Here is a 19,442-nt window from a genome sequence, read left to right on the forward strand (position 1 = left end):
TGCTGTAGAGTAGATGGGTGACAGCTGTCAAGAGATAATGAGTGACAGCTGTCACCCCCGGGTGTGTCCGTGGCGGCAGCGCCCTCTCGTGCCTGAAGCCCGCACTTCAGACAGGGCGACCACTGGTGGTGGGCCAGCAGTACCTCCTCTTCTGGCGGCCCACACAACAGGTTTACGACCTATGACCTATCCTTGGGCCGACTGTGCTGTAAATTACTAATATGTCATTAACTTCGGGATCTGTTCCTAAATGTTTCAGTGATTTTTCTGCAGTGATTAAACCATTACTTAAGAAACCTAATCTTGACCCTAGTGTATTGAAAAACTATCGGCCGATATCAAATCTATCATTTTGCTCTAAAATTCTGGAAAAAGTGGTGTCACGGCAGCTTGTAGACTATCTTACTGAGAATAATCTCTTTGAGCCGCTGCAGTCTGCTTTTAGAAAATATCATTACACAGAAACGGCTCTCACAAAAGTAGTGAATGATCTTCTGCTTACAATGGATTCGGACACCACTACGGTTCTGTTGCTGTTAGATCTCAGTGCTGCATTTGATACAGTGGATCATCATATTCTACTTGATAGGCTGGAAAATCATTTTGGGATTACTGGGAGTGCCCTTGCATGGCTGACGTCATACTTGACCAGTTGTTCTCACTGTGTTTTGTACAGTAACACTACCTCTAACCTTAGTGACATGAAATTTGGGGTTCCTCAGGGGTCTGTCTTAGGCCCCCTGCTTTTCTCCCTTTATATAGCACCCCTTGGGCACATATTGCGGCATTTTGGGATTACCTTTCACTGCTATGCAGATGATACTCAGTTATATATGCCGATAACTGCTGGTAATCTCGTTCACATAAAATCCTTAGAAGATTGCCTTGCATCAGTGAGAAGTTGGATGTCTAGTAACTTCCTACTTTTAAACTCTGAAAAGACTGAAATGATGGTTCTTGGTCCAGTGAGACATCGGCATCAATTTGACCAGTTAACACTCAGCCTAGGCTCGTGTGTCATACATCACACTGACAAAGTGAGGAACCCTGGGGTAATTTTTGATCCTTCATTGTCCTTTGGTCTCCATATTAGAAATATTACTAGGACTGCTATCTTCCACCTGCAAAATGTAGCAAAGATTCGTCCCATCCTGTCTATGGCTGATGCTGAGACCCTGATCCATGCGTTCATCTCTTCAAGATTGGACTACTGCAATGTTCTATTTTCTGGTTTACTGCAGTCTGGCATTAGGGGTTTCCAATTGGTTCAGAATGCTGCAGCCAGACTTTTGACACGAAGCAGAAAGTTTGACCACATTACACCCATTATGGCGTCTCTTCACTGGCTTCCTGTCCCAGTGAGATCAGATTTTAAGGTTCTGCTACTAACCTATAAAATTATTCATGGACTGGCACCTCCGTACCTAGCTGACCTAATTAAACCTTACGTACCGGCCCGTGCTTTACATTCTCAGGGTGCAAGACTACTTTGTGTCCCTAAGGTAAATAAGAAGTCTGCGGTTCACAGAGCTTTCTCTTATCGTGCCCCTCTTCTGTGGAATGATCTCCCTGCGTCAATAAAACAATCAGATTCTGTGTAGACTTTCAAGTCCAGACTTAAGACACACTTATTTTCCCTTTCATATGGCTAGCATTCTGGTGCAGTTTTGTTTTACGCTTTTTACTCTTTTAATTCATGTTATTAGTAATTGAAGTGGGCCGCGGCCTCAACTTCACCTAAATTCTGGGTCTTTTAGTGAAGCTTAGGGCTAGCAGCTGGCGATCACCTTAGTATTTCTTCTGTTTTTCTTGTTGATTAATGCTGGCAAATTATATAGTATTTTTTGTCTTTCTGATGCCTGATTCTGTTTTTTCTCTTTAAGGTGCAGCTCCATCCAGAGATGGGAGTTGTGTTTGTGTTGGTGATCCTCCTGTCCTGTGCACCAACAGCAATTCTTGTATATTCGTCCGTGAATTGTTCTGTGAATTATTTCTGTAATTTATGTTTGTAGCATGGCCCAAGCAGAGGGTCACCCCTTTGAGTCTGGTCTGCTTGAGGTTTCTTCCTCAGAGGGAGTTTTTCCTTACCACTGTTGCTCTGGGGGTTGGTAAGGTTAGACCTTATCTGTGTGAAGCGCCTTGAGGCAACTCTGTTGTGATTTGGCGCTATATAAAGGAAATAAATTAAATTAAATTAAATGGTTCTTGGTCCAGTGAGACATTGGCATCAATCTGACCAGTTAATGCTTAGCCTAGGCTCGTGTGTCATACATCACATTGACAACGTTAGGAACCTTGGGGTAATTTTGGATCCTACATTGTCCTTTGACCACCACATTAGAGATATTACGAGGACTGCTTTGTTCCACCTGTGAAATACCGCAAAGATTTGTCCCATCCTGTCTATGGCTGATGCTGAGACACTGATTCATGCATTTGTCTCTTCTAGATTGGACTACTGAAATGTTTTATTTCCTGGTTTACCGTAGTCCAGCATTAGGGGTCTCGGTAACACTTTATATTAACTGCATGCAGCATTTATAAAGTGTAAGTAAATGCTTAAGTAACTACTTGTCAAACAAAGCATTCTTTTTTATTAGCTACTCATTAGTAAGAACATAAATAGATGGATTAATAATTATTCATAACAAAATATGTAATGTCTTTATAAAACATTTATACATATTTTTTTAATTCTCTATAAACCATTTAAGAAAAGTTGATCATTAATTGTTCATCATTTACAAATGTAAAATCAGACTATTTATTAGTGATAAAAATACTTTACAAATATTTTTAGTATTTACATTTTTTCCTCACAAATTAAGCCTTTACTAAGCATTAATAAACCATTACCTGATGCTCAATGTATCAGTTATAACATTGTAAAAGATTGCATTAACTACTTATCCTTAATTCTCAACATATGTATCATTTTTTAATAATGTACAAAGCTCAAGTCTCTTTCCCCATCACTATAAGTATGCAGTTTTAAAGACTTTATGTACGAATTTGTTTTAGAACTCATTTGTATATGCTTATATATTTGAATCACAATCTCAGTTGACCAATTCACTTTTATATGTCCATTTATAAATGACACACTGAGGAAGACCTAGTCGAAACGCGTCTGTGCTCCTGATCCTTTTGCCTTGCTTGAGTCATTAAAACTTTTATTAAGAAGGACACTTGAGTGTTGCTGGCTTTATTTTTATATTGGCATTTATAAATGCTTATCAATGCATGAATAAACTTAAAAATACTATTAGAAAGCCTTTACAAGCTGTTAGTAAAGTATTTGGTGTGAGCTCAAATAAAGTGAAGGTTAAATTTGTTTTATAACTCATTTGTATATGCTTAATATATATTTTAATCACAATCTCAAACAGCTGACCAATTCACTTTTATATGTCCATAAATGCATTAGTAAACTTAAAAATACTATTATAAAGCCTTTATAACCTGTTAGTAAAGTATTTCATGTGAGCTTAACTAAAGTGAAGGTTAAATTTGCATTATAACTCATTTGTAGATGCTATTTCTATGTGTTACACAGAGTCACCAACAGTTGAACAATTCACTTACGAGGTCTGTTAGAAAAGTATTGGACCTTTTTATTTTTTTCAAAATATGAATATCGATTTGAATCACGTGTGATTGCATCAGCCAAGCTTGAACCTTCATGCGCATGCGTGTTTTTTCACGCCTGTCGGTTGCGTCATTCGCCTGTGAGCAGGCTTTGAGTGAGCACTGGTCCACCCCTCTCGTCGTTAAGGAAATGGCGGAATGATTTGGAGCTTTGCTGTATCAATTTTTTCCTGAAACTGTGAGAGACCTCCAGGTGGACACCATTCGGAAAATTAATATGGCTTTCAGGGACGATTTTATGGGGATTACACAGATTAAGGAGTGCTCCAGCCGGTTTAAAGACCGCCCACAGCGTCTGAGAGCGCGGCGCGCTCCGAGTGCCGATCGACAGGCTGACACCCCGCTGAAACAACCAGATCATTTCCAACGTGAAGGCTTTGTTGATCCAGGACATCGTCTGACTTTCACAAAAAGGTAGAAGGCGTGGACATCAGCACTTTTTCGGCACATTCCACTGTTACAGGAGTTTTTTTTCATGGAAAAAGAAGCGGATGAATGCGCTACCGTGCCGCTCATGGCGCGGGACAAAATCACCTCCGTGTTGGTCTCTCAAGACGACTTTCAGGTGGCTTTCAGACGGCTTCCCGTTGCTTTTCAGTCATGTGAATATCCGAGAAATTGATTATGAGCTGGACATGCCCCAACTTGTCCTGTGAGGCTTCATCACGGCGTTGCTTTGCGCCATGCGGCTCTGCCCCAACGCGCAGGATTCCTCCGCACGTCTGTCTCAATGTGCCGAAAAAGTGCTGATGTCCACGTCTTCCGCAATTCCTGTGCTAGTCAGACAACATACCGGATCAAGACAGCGTCCAGTTTAGAAATGAACGGCACATTCCACTGTTACAGGAGTTTTTGTCATGGAAAGAGGAGCGGAGGAATCCCACGCGTCACGGCGGAGCCGCATGGTGCAAAGCAACGCCGTGATGAAGCCTCACAGGACATGTTGGGGCATGTCCAGCTCATGCTCAATTTCTCGGATATTCACCCGGCTGAAAAGCAACCGAAAGCCGTCTGAAAGCCACCTGAAAGCCGTCCTGAGAGACCAACACGGAGGTGGTTTTGTCCCGCGCCATGAGCGGCACGGTGGCGCCTTCATCCGCTTTTTTTTCCATGAAAAAAACTCCTGTAACAGTGGAATGTGCCGAAAAAGTGCTGATGTCCACGCCTTCTGCCTTTCTGTGAAAGTCAGACGAGGTCCCGGATCAACAAAGCCTTCACGTTGGAAATGATCTGGTTGTTTCAGCGGGGTGTCAGCCTGTTGATCGGCGCTCAGAGCGCACCGCGCTCTCAGACACTGTGGGCGGTCTTTAAACCGGCTGGAGCACTCCTTAATCTGTGTAATCCCCATAAAATCGTCCCTGAAAGCCATATTAATTTTCCAAATGGTGTCCACCTGGAGGTCTCTCACAGTTTCAGGAAAAAATTGATGCAGCAAAGCTCCAAATCATTCCGCCATTTCCTTAACGACGAGAGGGGTGGACCAGTGCTCACTCAAAACCTGCTCACAGGCGAATGGCGCAACCGACAGGCGTGAAAAAACTCACGCATGCGCACGAAGGTTCAAGCTTGGCTGATGCAATCACACGTGATTCAAATCCATATGGTTTTTGAAAAAAATAAAAAGGTCTGATACTTTTCTAACAGACCTCGTATATATATCCATTCATAAATATCAACGCATATTTTGTTTTGAGGAATTGGCACAGCGGTATTAGACAAGGAGTGCAGGTTCATTCGTCACGAAATGTTAAAGTGTTCGGTTCGGAGGTGGTGTCGATTTGTGAGTAATTGCGCCACCATTAGTTGCTAACCGATAGCTAAACATGAGTTCAGAACATGTCACCATTAGCCGCTAAGCAATATCAGCTAATCGGCTAACTGGTATTAAAAAACTAACAAGGTTTTACTTCCGACGATATAAATTCATATTGATCAAGTGGATAGCCTCTCAGACAAAAACAAAGTGTACGCTTGATGATTTTCAACCTCAGAATACGTTAAGCAATTAAAGTTTGTACAACAATGGTTAGCCAATGCAGCTTTAGCCTAGCTTTTTCCAACACTTACGCGCATAGCTGATTAACCATAGTTTTTGGTGAAGTGTCCGCTGGAAGTGTGTGTGACAATGCCAGGGATTAAGCAACATTAGTCCATATGATTTGAAAAACGGTTAAAAACAGTCTTTTATTTTAATCTTTCCCCTCGGACGTTCGTCGACAATGAGAACAGAAACACAAAGTGTCGTATGACGTCTCCCTCACCATTTTAATGTGTTCAACAATTGTGTGAGCTACTGCCATCTGTCGGCAATATAGTATCTCCACTTGGTGCTTAAGATGCACTTATTTTCCCTTTTGTATGGCTAGCATACTGGCATAGTGTGTTAATATGCTTTTTACTCTTTTAAATTAATTTTATTAGTAAACGGAGTGTGCTGTGGCTTCAACTTCATCTAAAGTTTGGGTCTTTTGTGAAGCTTGGGGCTAGTGGCCGGCAATCACCTTAGTATTTCTTCTGTTTTTCTTGTTGTTTAATGTTGACAAATTATACTGTATTTGTTGTCTTTCTGATGCCTGATTCTGTTTTTTTCTCTGTTTAAGGTGCAGCTCCATCCAGAGATGGGTGTAGTATTTGTGCTGGAGACCCTCCTGTCCGGTGCACCAACAGCATTTCCTGTATATTGATTTTGTGAATTGTTTTGTAATTTGGGTCTGTATCATGGTCCAAGCAGAGGGTCACCCCTTCAAGTCTGGTCTGCTTGAGGTTTCTTCCTCAGAGGGAGTTTTTAATTACCACTGTCGCCTGTGTTCTTGCTCTGGGGGTTGCTAAGGTTAAACCTTACTTGTGTGAAGCGCCTTGAGGCAACTTTGTTGTGATTTGGCGCTATATAAATGAAAATAAATTGAAATTGAAAATTCTCTCACCCCCAGCAGGTTTCGGGGTACGTAACCCTCACGGTCGTTAAGCCGCACCCACCACCACTCCGTCTCAGTGTCGTCACGGCGGCGCACCACAGCGAGGGCATCGCCCTCGCTGAAAGACATTTCATCAGGCTGCTGGGAAGTGTAGTCCCACAGAGCATAGACCAAGCCTTTGTTCATCACCCCCAACTTTTCCTGCACACCTGGATGCAACAAAAACACTCAGTATTAGAAAATGATTTGAAACAATTTAAGATGTGTAAAAAAATAAAATTGACATAAATGCTATGTGAAAGTCCTGTTTCAGATTTATCTTTTCTTCTCTCAGAGCTCTATTGTGCCGAGTATCCCTTTAACTTTAACTAGTAATGACTTCATGACTTTCTTTGCAAATAAAATTTTAACTATTAGAGAAAAAAATTATTCATAACCATCCCAAAGACATATCTTATGTTCGACTGCTGCAACATTGCGCGGTGATCGGGGACAGTGCCTCTGGATTGGCAGACCGGGGTGGTGGTCCCTCTGTTTAAGAAGGGGGACCGGAGGGTGTGTTCCAACTATACAGGGATCACACTCCTCAGCCTCCCCGGTAAGGTCTATTCCAGAGTACTGGAGAGGAGAATTCAACTGATGGTCGAACCTCGGATTCAGGAGGAGCAGTGTGGTTTTCGTCCTGGTTGCGGCACACTGGACCAGCTCTACACGCTCCATCGGGTGCTCGAGGGTTCATGGGAGTTTGCCCAACCAGTCCACATGTGTTTTGTGGATCTGGAGAAGGCGTTCAACCATGTCCCTCGGGGCACCCTGTGGGGAGTGCTCCGGGAGTACGGGGTCTGGGGTCCTTTGCTAAGGGCTATCCGGTCCATGTACGACCGCAGCAGGAGCTTGGTTGGCATTGCCAGTAGTAAGTGCACGTTGGCCTCCGCCAGGGCTGCCCTTTGTCACCGGTTCTGTTCATTATTTTTATGGACAGAATTTCTAGGCGCAGCCAGGGTGTAGAGGGGGTCTGGTTTGGGAACCACAGAATCTCGTCTCTGCTGTTTGCGGACGATGTGGTTCTCTTGGCTTCGTCAAATCAGGACCTTCAGCGTGCACTGGGGCGGTTTGCAGCCAAGTGTGAAGCGTCCGGGATGAAAATCAGCACCTCCAAATCCGAGGCCATGGTTCTCGACTGGAAAAAGGTGCTTTGCCCTCTTCAGGTTGGTGGAGTGTCCTTGCCTCAAGTGGAGGAGTTTAAGTATCTCGGGGTCTTGTTCACGAGTGAGGGACGGATGGAGCGTGAGATCGATAGACGGATCGGTGCAGCATCTGCAGTGATGCAGTCGCTGTATCAGACTGTCGTGGTGAAGAGAGAGCTGAGTAGGGGGGCAAAGCTCTCAATTTACCGATCGATCTACATTCCGATCCTCACCTATGGTCATGAGATTTGGCTCATGACCGAAAGAACGAGATCGTGAGTACAAGCGGCCGAGATGAGTTTCCTCCGCAGGGTGGCTGGGCGCTCCCTTAGAGATAGGGTGAGGAGCTCGGTCACTTGGGAGGAGCTCGGAGTCGAGCCGCTGCTCCTCCACGTCGAAAAGAGTCAGGTGAAGTGGCTCGGGCATCTTTTCCGGGTGCCCCCTGGGCACCTCGCTGGGGAGGTGTTCCGGGCGCGTCTCGCTGGGAGGAGGCCCCAGGGGGGACCCGGGACACGCTGGAGGGACTGCATCTCTCGGCTGGCTTGGGAATGCCTTGGGGTTGCCCCGGAGGAGCTGGGGGAGGTGTGTGTGGATCGGGAGGTCTGGGCGGCTTTGCTTGAGCTGCTGCCCCCACGACCCAACTCCGGATAAAGCGGAAGAAAATAGATGGATGGATGGATGGATGGATGCTTTCACTAATGCTGGTATTTGGTTAGACTCTTTCTCTCCCATTGTTCTGTCTGAGTTACTTTCATTAGTCACTTCCTCCAAAACATCAACATGTCTATTAGACCCCATTCCTAACAGGCTGCTCAAGGAAGCCCTACCGTTAATTAATGCTTCGATCTTAAATATGATCAATCTATCTTTGTTAGTTGGCTATGTACCACAGGCTTTTAAGGTGGCAGTAATTAAACCATTACTTAAAAAGCCATCACTTGACCCAGCTATCTTAGCTAATTATAGGCCAATCTCCAACCTTCCTTTTCTCTCCAAAATTCTTGAAAGGTTAGTTGTAAAACAGCTAACTGATCATCTTCAGAGGAATGGTCTATTTGACGAGTTCAGTCAGGTTTCAGATTTCATCATAGTACAGAAACAGCATTACTGAAGGTTACAAATGATCTTCTTATGGCCTCAGACAGTGGACTCATCTCTTTGCTCGTCCTGTTAGACCTCAGTGCAGCTTTTGATACTGGTGACCATAAAATTTTATTACAGAGATTAGAGCATGCCATAGGTATTAAAAGCACTGCGCTGCAGTGGTTTGAATCATATTTATCTAATAGATTACAATTTGTTCATGTAAATGGTTAGTCTTCTTCGCGGACTAAGGTTAATTATAGAGTTCCACAAGGTTCTGTGCTAGGACCAATTTTATTCACTTTATACAACCCCTGGCAAAAATTATGGAATCACCGGCCTCGGAGGATGTTCATTCAGTTGTTTAATTTTGTAGAAAAAAAGCAGACCACAGACATGACACAAAACTAAAGTCATTTCAAATGGCAACTTTCTGGCTTTAAGAAACACTATAAGAAATCAAGAAAAAAAATTGTGGCAGTCAGTAACGGTTACTTTTTTAGACCAAGCAGAGGGGAAAAAAAATATGGAATCACTCAATTCTGAGGAAAAAATTATGGAATCATGAAAAACAAAAGACACATCACTAGTATTTTGTTGCACCACCTCTGGCTTTTATAACAGCTTGCAGTCTCTGAGGCATGGACTTAATGAGTGACAAACAGTACTCTTCATCAATCTGGCTCCAACTTTCTCTGATTGCTGTTGCCAGATCAGCTTTGCAGGTTGGAGCCTTGTCATGGACCATTTTCTTCAACTTCCACCAAAGATTTTCAATTGGATTAAGATCCGGACTATTTGCAGGCCATGACATTGACCCTATGTGTCTTTTTGTAAGGAATGTTTTCAGTTTTTGCTCTATGGCAAGATGCATTATCATCTTGAAAAATGATTTCATCATCCCCAAACATCCTTTCAAATGATGGGATAAGAAAAGTGTCCAAAATATCAACGTAAAGTTGTGCATTTATTGATGATGTAATGACAGCCATCTCCCCAGTGCCTTTACCTGACATGCAGCCCCATATCATCAATGACTGTGGAAATTTACATGTTCTCTTCAGGCAGTCATCTTTATAAATCTCATTGGAACGGCACCAAACAAAAGTTCCAGCATCATCACCTTGCCCACTGCAGATTCGAGATTCATCACTGAATATGACTTTCATCCAGTCATCCACAGTCCACGATTGCTTTTCCTTAGCCCATTGTAAGCTTGTTTTTTTCTGTTTAGGTGTTAATGATGGCTTTCGTTTAGCTTTTCTGTATGTAAATCCCATTTCCTTTAGGCGGTTTCTTACAGTTCGGTCACAGACATTGACTCCAGTTTCCACCCATTCGTTCCTCATTTGTTTTGTTGTGCATTTTCGATTTTTGAGACATATTGCTTTAAGTTTTCTGTCTTGACGCTTTGATGTCTTCCTTGATCTACCAGTATGTTTGCCTTTAACAACCTTCCCATGTTGTTTGTATTTGGTCCAGAGTTTAGACACAGTTGACTGTGAACAACCAACATCTTTTGCAACATTGCGTGATGATTTACCCTCTTTTAAGAGTTTGATAATCCTCTCCTTTGTTTCAGTTGACATCTCTCGTGTTGGAGCCATGATTCATGTCAGTCCACTTGGTGCAACAGCTCTCCAAGGTGTGATCACTCCTTTTTAGATGCAGACTAATGAGCAGATCTGATTTGATGCAGGTGTTAGTTTTGGGGATGAAAATTTACAGGGTGATTCCATAATTTTTTCCTCAGAATTGAGTGATTCCATATTTTTTTCCCTCTGCTTGGTCTAAAAAAGTAACCATTACTGACTGCCACAATTTGTTTTCCTGATTTCTTATAGTGTTTCTTAAAGCCAGAAAGTTGCCATTTCAAATGACTTTAGTTTTGTGTCATGTCTGTGATCTGCTTTTTTTCTACAAAATTAAACAACTGAATGAACATCCTCCGAGGCCGGTGATTCCATAATTATTGCCAGGAGTTGTAGAATAGAAAGCCTTTATTGTCATTATACACAGCATACATAGTATACACAGTACAACGAAATTAAAAAGCTTCTCCTTGAAAAGTGCACTCAGCACAATGTGTAAATAAAAGACTAAAAAAAAAAAAAAAATGAGACACAAAGGCAGACAGACAGATGAAAATGGTGTAATATGTCAATTCAGTGTAAATTTGAATTTAACATGGTGATAGCTTTGGGAAAGAAACTGTCCCTAAGTCTGTTTGTTCTGGCCAGTATGGACCTGTAGCACCTGCCAGAAGGCAACAGAGAGGTGGAAGCTGGGGTGAGTATTGTCCTTTATAATGTTCCTAGCCCTGCTAAGACAGCGAGAGTTGTAAATGGTGGATATGGAAGGTAAAGGACAACCACTGATTTTCTGTGCAGTGTTGGTCACCCTCTGAAGCCTCTTCCTGTCAGCCTCTGTGCAGCTGGAGTGCCACACTGACACAGCATAGGTCAGCAGGCTCTCGATGGTGGAACAATAGGTCACCAGCAGGCGTGTGTGTAGTTGCTCCTTCCTGATCACCCTCAGGAAGTGTAGCCGCTGCTGCGTCGTCTTGACCAGTGCTGAGGTGTTGACTGACCAGGAGAGGTCTGCAGAGATGTGAACCCCAAGGAATTTGAAATACTCCACTCGCTCCACACTTTTGCCGTTAATGTACAGGGGGGCAAGGGCGGCACTGTTCCGCCAGAAGTCCAAGATGAGTTCCTTAGTCTTGCCGATATTCAGTGCCAGGTTGTTAGATGCACTCCACTCACAAGGTCTCAGGACCTCATCTCTGTAAGTCGCTTCATTTCCCCCTGTTATCCGCCCCACCACTGTTGTGTCATCAGCAAATTTCACAATGATGTTTTCTGCGTGGGCAGAAATGCAGTCGGACGTGTAGAGTGAGTAGAGAAGTGGGCTCAGCACACAGCCCTGGGGGAAGCTGGTACTGAGAGTACGGACAGAGGAGAAGTAAGGACCCAGTTTCACCTGCTGGGGCCAGTTAACCAGAAAGTCTTTAATTCAGGAGCAGGTGGATAGTGGGAGCCCCAGGTTGACTAGCTTGGGGATCAGAATGTCCGGTATTATTGTACTGAAAGCTGAGCTGTAATCATTGAAAAGCATCCTGACGTAGCTCCCCTGTTTCTCCAAGTGACACAGTGCTGAGAGGAGGGCAGTGGTTATTGCATCTTCTGTGGATCTGTTAGTCCGGTATGCAAACTGATGTGGGTCCAGGGTAGGGGGGAGACAGGCTTTGATGTGTTTCAGAACCAGTTTCTCAAAGCACTTGGTGATGACTTGGGTGAGTGCTACCGGGCGGAAATCACTGAGGCTGGTTGTGGGTGATTTTTTGGGGACTGGGATGATAACGGCAGATTTTAGGCAGGCTGGGATGATGGCTTGTTTAAGTGACAGGTTGAAAATGAAGACCTGTGCTAGCTGGTCAGCACATGCCTTCAGCTCCTTCCCTGGTACTCCATCCGGGCCTGTAGCCTTCCTGGGGTTAACAGCCCGGAGCACCCATCTCGCGTCCTCAGTCGCAAGAGTGAATGGAGGGAAACTGGAGAGGATTGTGATGGGGGTTGAGGTGGTGTGGCTGAGTGCTGTGCCTGGGACTCAAAGTGGGCATAGAAGCTGTTCAGCTCCTCTGCCAGCGCCACATCCGAGTCCCCAGGTGTCGGGGAAATTTGGTTTGCGTTTGTGAAGATCCACGCAAATTAAGTGTGGCAGACACTGATTATTTGGAATATTTGTTTTAGTGAGTTTTTGTCTCTTATTAACGTGATGGAAAGCATAAAAATTTACATTCTGGTTGTATAGTGTCCATTTGCAATGGGCGTCATGGGGATTCTCTATGTTGTTTAGACTATAGCAACTTTCTGGCACGCAAGGGATTATGGGATATCTCAAAGGGGCAAATTAAAAAACAATATCCATTCAGACAGGAAGCTATGGATGGAAAACCCTCCTGTTTTAAAGCCAAAATTCTCAGTGAAAAAGATTTGTCCTGCTGGACAACCCACTGAATGGTGTTTTGTTCAGGACTACTTACAGACGTTAACCGTGGTGACCCTTCTTATCGTTTTCCACTTCTGTCACCCCTGTGGCAGACCTTTCCTCACTTTCATCTTTTGTGACTCCCACTGATGTCTCTCTTTGGTGCAAAGCTGGTACTGAGACGGTAGACAGGATGTGGTACGGTCCACATCGCCCTTCTGAGCCTTCTAAACCGTCCTTACTGCATGCCCTTTTCTGCACATATGCTATTTTGTCACATGGTGGAGACCATGTGACAAAAAGGATGGATGGTGTGTGGTGGATATTTAAAAATTAAAAATGTTCAACACCTCATGATGGATTTCATTGAATTAACTCCAGCTGAGGGGAAGAAACATCGCCTTGTGATCGTGGATATGTTTTCCAAATGGGTCAAAGCATTTCCAACAAAATATGCTTCTGTAAAAACTCATATTGGCAAAAGCTTTACTGACGGACATTGTTTCCAGATGAGGAGTGCCACAAAAATTGCTGTGGAAAGGGAAACTGGCACATTGAAAAATAAAATTCAAAAATTCACAGCCACTAGTTTTTTTTCTGTGTGCAGGTCTCGTCTGAAGGAAGCCCTTCCATTATCAGTGTTGGAACAATCGTCACCGGATAGGCCCCTAACTGTTGTGTGGGCCGCTGAAGAGGAGGTACTGCTGGCCCACCACCACCAGATGGCGCCCTGCTTGGAGTGCGGGCTTCAAGCACGAGAGGGCGCCGGAGCCACTGGGAGTGACAGCTGTCACTTATCTGCACCAGCTGTCACTCATCCAACTCATCACCATCACTATAAAGGCCGGACTGCAACTCCACCTCCTTGCCGAGAAATCAGCTACCACTCAAGGTAATTTTCTCTGCGGTAATTTCCTGTGACTAAACGTTGTTCTGTGTGCAGCCGTTTTCCTGTGGCTACAGTCTGAAGCTGGATTGGCAGAAAGTGTGAGCGCGACGTCTTCGCCTCTCACTCCTTCCAGGGAAGTGACTGACAGGAGCTGCACGGGTTACTCTGTTTCTGGAGGTGGAGGTTCTCCCTCCCGGAGGAACTGAGCAAGGAAGGATTACTGGGTGTGTCTTCACACACCCACCATTAACTGTTTCTGTTTCTGCCAGTAGTACCAGGTCTGACAGCTGGAGACGGTGGCCACCTTGGACTCGGGACTTGGCGGCTCCGGTGTTCTTCAGATCCGCTGGCGGTGGAAGCCGTGTGGGATCCAGCTCTTCTCTGGACAGACGTCTTCTATCCTCGAGCCTGCCCACACTATCACCTCCTGATCACCGATCGTATGGTCAGATGAAAATCAAACCTGTCTGATATTATTCTGGTCGGCCGTCGTGAGGGTATCCTGCTGCTGAAGAGCTACAAGCATCCAACCACTCACACTGTGCATGTGCAAACATCGCAGAGTTGTCTTGTAATGTTTTTTTTTTGTTGTTTGTTTTGTTTTTAAACTTTGATGTCTCCCATTGAGAGTTTTTGTAAATTAAGTTTGAAAAAAGCTGACGTTTTGCTTCTGGAAACACGAGTCGACGTGTGGTTTTTGAACGTACAATGTGTGTGAGAACATAAATCGGGTGCTCTGAACTTTTACACCTTGCGGTTCTGTGGTACAGTTTGAGGTGGAACTGAGTACAGTGATTAAAAATATCATACAGTGTCTGCCCAGCTTCAGGACGAATACTGCCATGAACTGGCATGAACACTACTGGCCAGTAGATGGCAGTACAGACCATGAAAACGTGCCAAAACAAAATTCCAGATAATTCGTGTCTGCTACATTTAAGATGCGCGGAATTTAACAAACGCAAATACAATAACAATGTCTATAAACCCACAGAATATATTCACGAGAGTTTTAGGCACTAGAGTTTAATGCTTTAATGGAGCCTGAACAGAGTGTCTGAAATGCATTTGTCCTGTCGTGAACATACTGAGATTACCCTATCCTACCCATAATGCACTGCTGGGCACAGCATGTGCTCACTAAAACCTTAAAAAATTAGCACATTACTTTAAAACTAAAACATGTATCTGATATTTTCACTTTATAAAACTTCAGACATGACAGTAATTTTAAATAACTTGTCCGAAATTAGTTTGGTTAAAATTTGAACCATAAGTTAAAAATGTATTCCTCTGGATGACTTGGGTGATATTGCCAGCGTATCAGTATGGTGTTAAAGGAAATATTTATTTATTTATTTATTTATTTTTTTGTGACTGGTTCTCCTTTGCCTGCAGAGGATAGAACAGTTTCTCATAGAAGCAACTCTCTTCTGTTTGCAGAGGGTTTTTCATCACATTAATAAGAGGCTGCATACATGAGACCCTGAAAACTTGCAACAACTCTCTAGTGTGCAAAGGATTATGGGATTCTCAATACGGAAAATAATGCCATGAACACTACCATCTCGTGGCCAAACTTGCTAAAACAAATATTCCAAATAATCTGTGTCTGCTACATTTAATCTGCGTGGAATTTAATAAACGCAAACCAAATTTCAGACATCTTATACTGATTTATACTGATCTGTCAGTTTAGTTCCGTGCTGGAGTGAAACTCAGTGGCTCTCGGTGCGTTTTACCATCGAGATACACTGTGTATGTGGGAGTGGTATTTGCTCTTCAGTTCCAGATTTAAGTAATTATTTGTTTGAATTTCATTATATTTCTGTTGTTGGGACCTCAGTGTGGCCTTCAACTATTCAGAGGGTTTGGTGTGTGTTGGTGTTTACAAATAAGTGTGCTTTTGTAAAATATGCCATTTTTTTCAATTGTAAAGAAAAAAAGGCATTTGCAAAACCCAAAAGTTTGTTTTTTAAATTGTGATTAGACAACCATCTGATATAACCGGGGACAAAATGCATAGAACACTGCAATCTACTGGCTCCCAGATGCTCAGTTTACCCATAATCCCTTTGGGCATCTCTGTTAATGTTACTTCAGAATTAGTGCATTCATTAAAATTAAAAGATATGTGTTATATTTTAACTTTGTACAAATGACAGAGTTGACATTAATGGAGTTATTCTATCCGGATTAATTTGATTTATAAATCAAAAGCATAAGTCAAATATGCTTTCCTTTTCAAGACCTCTGCCTCACGGTGGGACTGCTGTATGCTGTTAAGGGTAATGACTTGTTTTATTTTTTTCTTGTGGCAGCCTAGCGACCAGACCCCTTCTGCTGGGGTAGAGTTGAGGTCAGCTCCTCTTGGCTGCTTTACTGCTGCAAAATAAGTAGCAAACAGGAGCCTCCAGCAGTGGGTAGGGCATCATTGTTTATGTTTGTGATCGCCTTTGATTCTATCGGAAGCAATCGCGGTGTTGATACTCAAAAATGGCTTGTTAGTAGCTGGCAATGTACTGGAGACAATACTGAAAGTTATCAGTTATCGTTTAGCTGTAGCTTCCGATAATTTTTTGGGTGGGTTATCAGTTTAGCTTTATAAAATAAAACTTTTCAATTAGCTGATTAGCTGCTATCAAAGCTAACTTTTTGGTTAGCTGTGCCCACCACTGCCTGTTTGCCAGTTATTTCTCCCTTTTGCATAAGCAAAATTCAATTAAAAAAAAATATGGAAAAAAATATGTGAAAATAGGAAGAGCCATATCTGTGTGTGGATGAGGTGATGTGTACAATGGTTTATGTCTACATTATTACAGTACATTAGATTGTGTTTATCCAAAAATGGGTTTCTGATTCAACTCAAAATCTAGTTTAAGTAGAGTTGCATGAAAAAAAGTAATTCATAATTCTGTTTACATTGAACATTTCGGTTGTGTTGAGATTTCAACTGTCTATCAATGTGTGTGTATGTGCGTTCACGCGCACGTGTACCGTAGAGAAACTGGGAACACTGTGTGTAGCCCTCTTCCATTTCTTCACATTTGTCTGCCGCCGTTTCGACATCACTGATCGTTGTGGCAAAAATGGCTGCTCCAGATTCCACCAACATCTTACAGAGGTGGACACTGTTACAAGAAGCTGCACAGTGCAGTGGAGTCCTGCCAACAGAAGGAAATGTAAAGTGCAAGTGTATTATTGTTATTATTAAAGAATGCAGTACTGTTTTCAGTGTGTAGTGTATTACAGTTATTACTAAAGAAACCATTACTCACTCACTCACTCATCTTCACCCGCTTATCCAGGATTGGGTCGCGGGGGCAACAGCTGCAGCAGGGGACCACAGACTTTCCCATGCCACATTGACCACCTCTGACTGGGGGATCCCGAGGCGTTCTCAGGCCAGTGTGGAGCTATAATCTCTCCACCTAGTCCTGGGTCTCCCCCGGAGTCTCCTCCCAGGTGGACGTGCCTGGAACACCACCCAAGGGAAGCACCCAGGGGCATCCTTACCAGATGCGTGAACCACCTCAGCTGGCTTCTTTTAATGTGAAGGAGCAGCGACTCTACTCCAAGCTACCCACGGCTGACCGAGCTTCTCACCTTATCTCTAAGGGAGACACCAGCCACCCTCCTAAGGAAGCCCATTTCGACCGCTTGTACCCGCGATCTAGTTCTTTCAGTCATGACCCAACTCTCATGACCATAGGTGACAGTAGAAACGAAGACTGACCAATAGATCAAGAGCTTTGCCTTTTGGCTCAGTTCCCTTTTCATCACAACGGTATGGTGGAACGAATGTAACACTGCCTCTACTGCACCAATTCTCCAGCCAATCTCACGTTCCATTGTCCCCTCACTCGTGAACAAGACCCCAAGGTACTTGAACTACTTCACTTGGGGCAAGACCTCATTCCCTACCTGGAGTAGGCAATCCATCGGTTTCCTGCTGAGAACCATGGCCTCAGATTTAGAGGTGCTGATCCTCATCCCACCCGCGTCACACTCGGCTGCGAACCAATCCGGTGAGTGTTGGAGGTCACAGGTCGATGAAGCCTACAGGACCACATCATCTGCAAAAAGCAGTGATGAGACCCTGAGCACACCAAACTGAAAACCCTCCTCCCCCGACTACGCCTCAATATCTTGTTCATGAAAATCACAAACAGGATTGGTGACGCAGCCCTGGCGGAGGCAAACCCCCACCGGAAATGAGTCTGACTTACTGCCGAGCAATCAAACACAGCTCTCACTTTGTGACTACAGAGATCGGATGGTCCTGAGAAGGGACCCCTCACTCCATACTCCAACAGCACCTCCCACAATATCTCCTGGGGTACTTCTCCAAGTCCACAAAACACATGTAGACTGGATGGGCATACTCCCAGGCCCCCTCCAGGATCCATGTGAGAGTGAAGAGCTAGTCAGTTGTTGACCAAAAGTCCTTCTCCGTGGTTGCTCCAAACTCCTCCCACACCCACTGCTTTGCCTCCCCCACAGCAGAGGCTACTGCCCTTCAGGCCTGTCAGTATCTTGCAACTGCCTCCGGAGTCCTCTGAGATAACATATCTCGGGACGACTCCTTCTTCAGTCAGACGGCTTCCCTGACCACCAGTGTCCACCACAGTGCTCAGGGGCTCCCGCCCCTTGAAGCACCTAAGACCTTCAGGCCACAGGTCCCCGGTGCAGCTTCAGCAATGGAAGCTTTGAACATTGCCCATTCTGGTTCAATGACCCCAACCTCCACAGGGATGCTAGATAAGCTCCACCAGAGGTGTGAGTTGAAGATCTGTCAGACAGTGGGCTCCTCCAGACATTCCCAGTTCACCCGCACTATCCGTTTGGGCGTACCAGGTCTGTCCAAAGTCCTCCCCACCCTCTGATCCAACTCACCACCAGATGGTGATCAGTTGATAGCTCTGCCCCCCTCTTCACCCGAGTGTCCAGAACATGTGGCCTCAGATCAGACAATACAATCACAAAATCGATTATCGATCTTCGGCCTAGTGTGCTCTGGTACCATGTACACTTATGGGGGGAGGTGATGGTCTTGTGGTTAAAGCGTTGGGCTTGTGACCAGAAGATCCTTGGTTCAAATCCTAGCCTGACCGGAAAATCACTAAGGGCCCTTGGGCAAGGTCCTTAATCCCCTAGTTGCTCCCGGTGTGTCGTGAGTCCCTTATATGGCAGCACCCTCACATCAGGGTGACTGTGAGGCATTACTTGTAAAGATGCAGATGCAAGTGTAAAAGCACTATATAAATGCAGTCCATTTACTTATAAGCAACCTTATGTTCAAACATGGTGTACGTTATGGACAGTCCATGACTAGCACAGAAGTCCAATAACAAATGTCCATTCGGGTTTAGATCAGGGTGTCCAGGTGTCTCAGTCATTGCCCAAGTGTGCGTTGAACATGTGGGCAGAACAATGGAGTCCCTGCCCGGAGCCACATACAGTACTCCATTCAGGGACTCTGAGAAGGCCAAATACTCCAAACTGCTGTTCGGTACATACGCACAAACAACAGTCACAGTTTTCCCCTTGACACCCGAAGGCACAGGGAGGCAACCCTCTCATCTACCGGGGTAAACTTGTAGCGGCACTCGGCCGGGGACTCGTGAGTATCCCCACACCTGCCAAGCGACTCACACCCTGGGCAACTCCAGAGAAAATAAGTGTTAAAGATTTTGTATATATGTTATCACTGTTAAACGTTTGTACATT

At 44.3% G+C, this 19,442-nt stretch overlaps 1 protein-coding gene across 3 annotated transcripts in view; it reads right to left on the reverse strand.

The window, feature by feature from the left end:
* Window positions 1–19,442, reverse strand: part of LOC117531694 (apoptosis-stimulating of p53 protein 1-like) — a 196,264-nt gene that overhangs the window by 11,168 nt on the left and 165,654 nt on the right. For all 3 annotated transcript variants that reach the window (XM_034194801.1, XM_034194800.1, XM_034194799.1), the window contains 2 exons: window positions 16,710–16,876; window positions 6,573–6,772 (listed from right to left, as the gene is read on the reverse strand). In XM_034194801.1, the coding sequence (XP_034050692.1) occupies window positions 6,573–6,772; window positions 16,710–16,876 (367 nt within the window). The remainder of the gene's footprint in view (window positions 1–6,572; window positions 6,773–16,709; window positions 16,877–19,442) is intronic.

Source organism: Thalassophryne amazonica, chromosome 19 (genome assembly GCF_902500255.1).
Source record: "Thalassophryne amazonica chromosome 19, fThaAma1.1, whole genome shotgun sequence".
NCBI lineage: Eukaryota > Metazoa > Chordata > Actinopteri > Batrachoidiformes > Batrachoididae > Thalassophryne > Thalassophryne amazonica.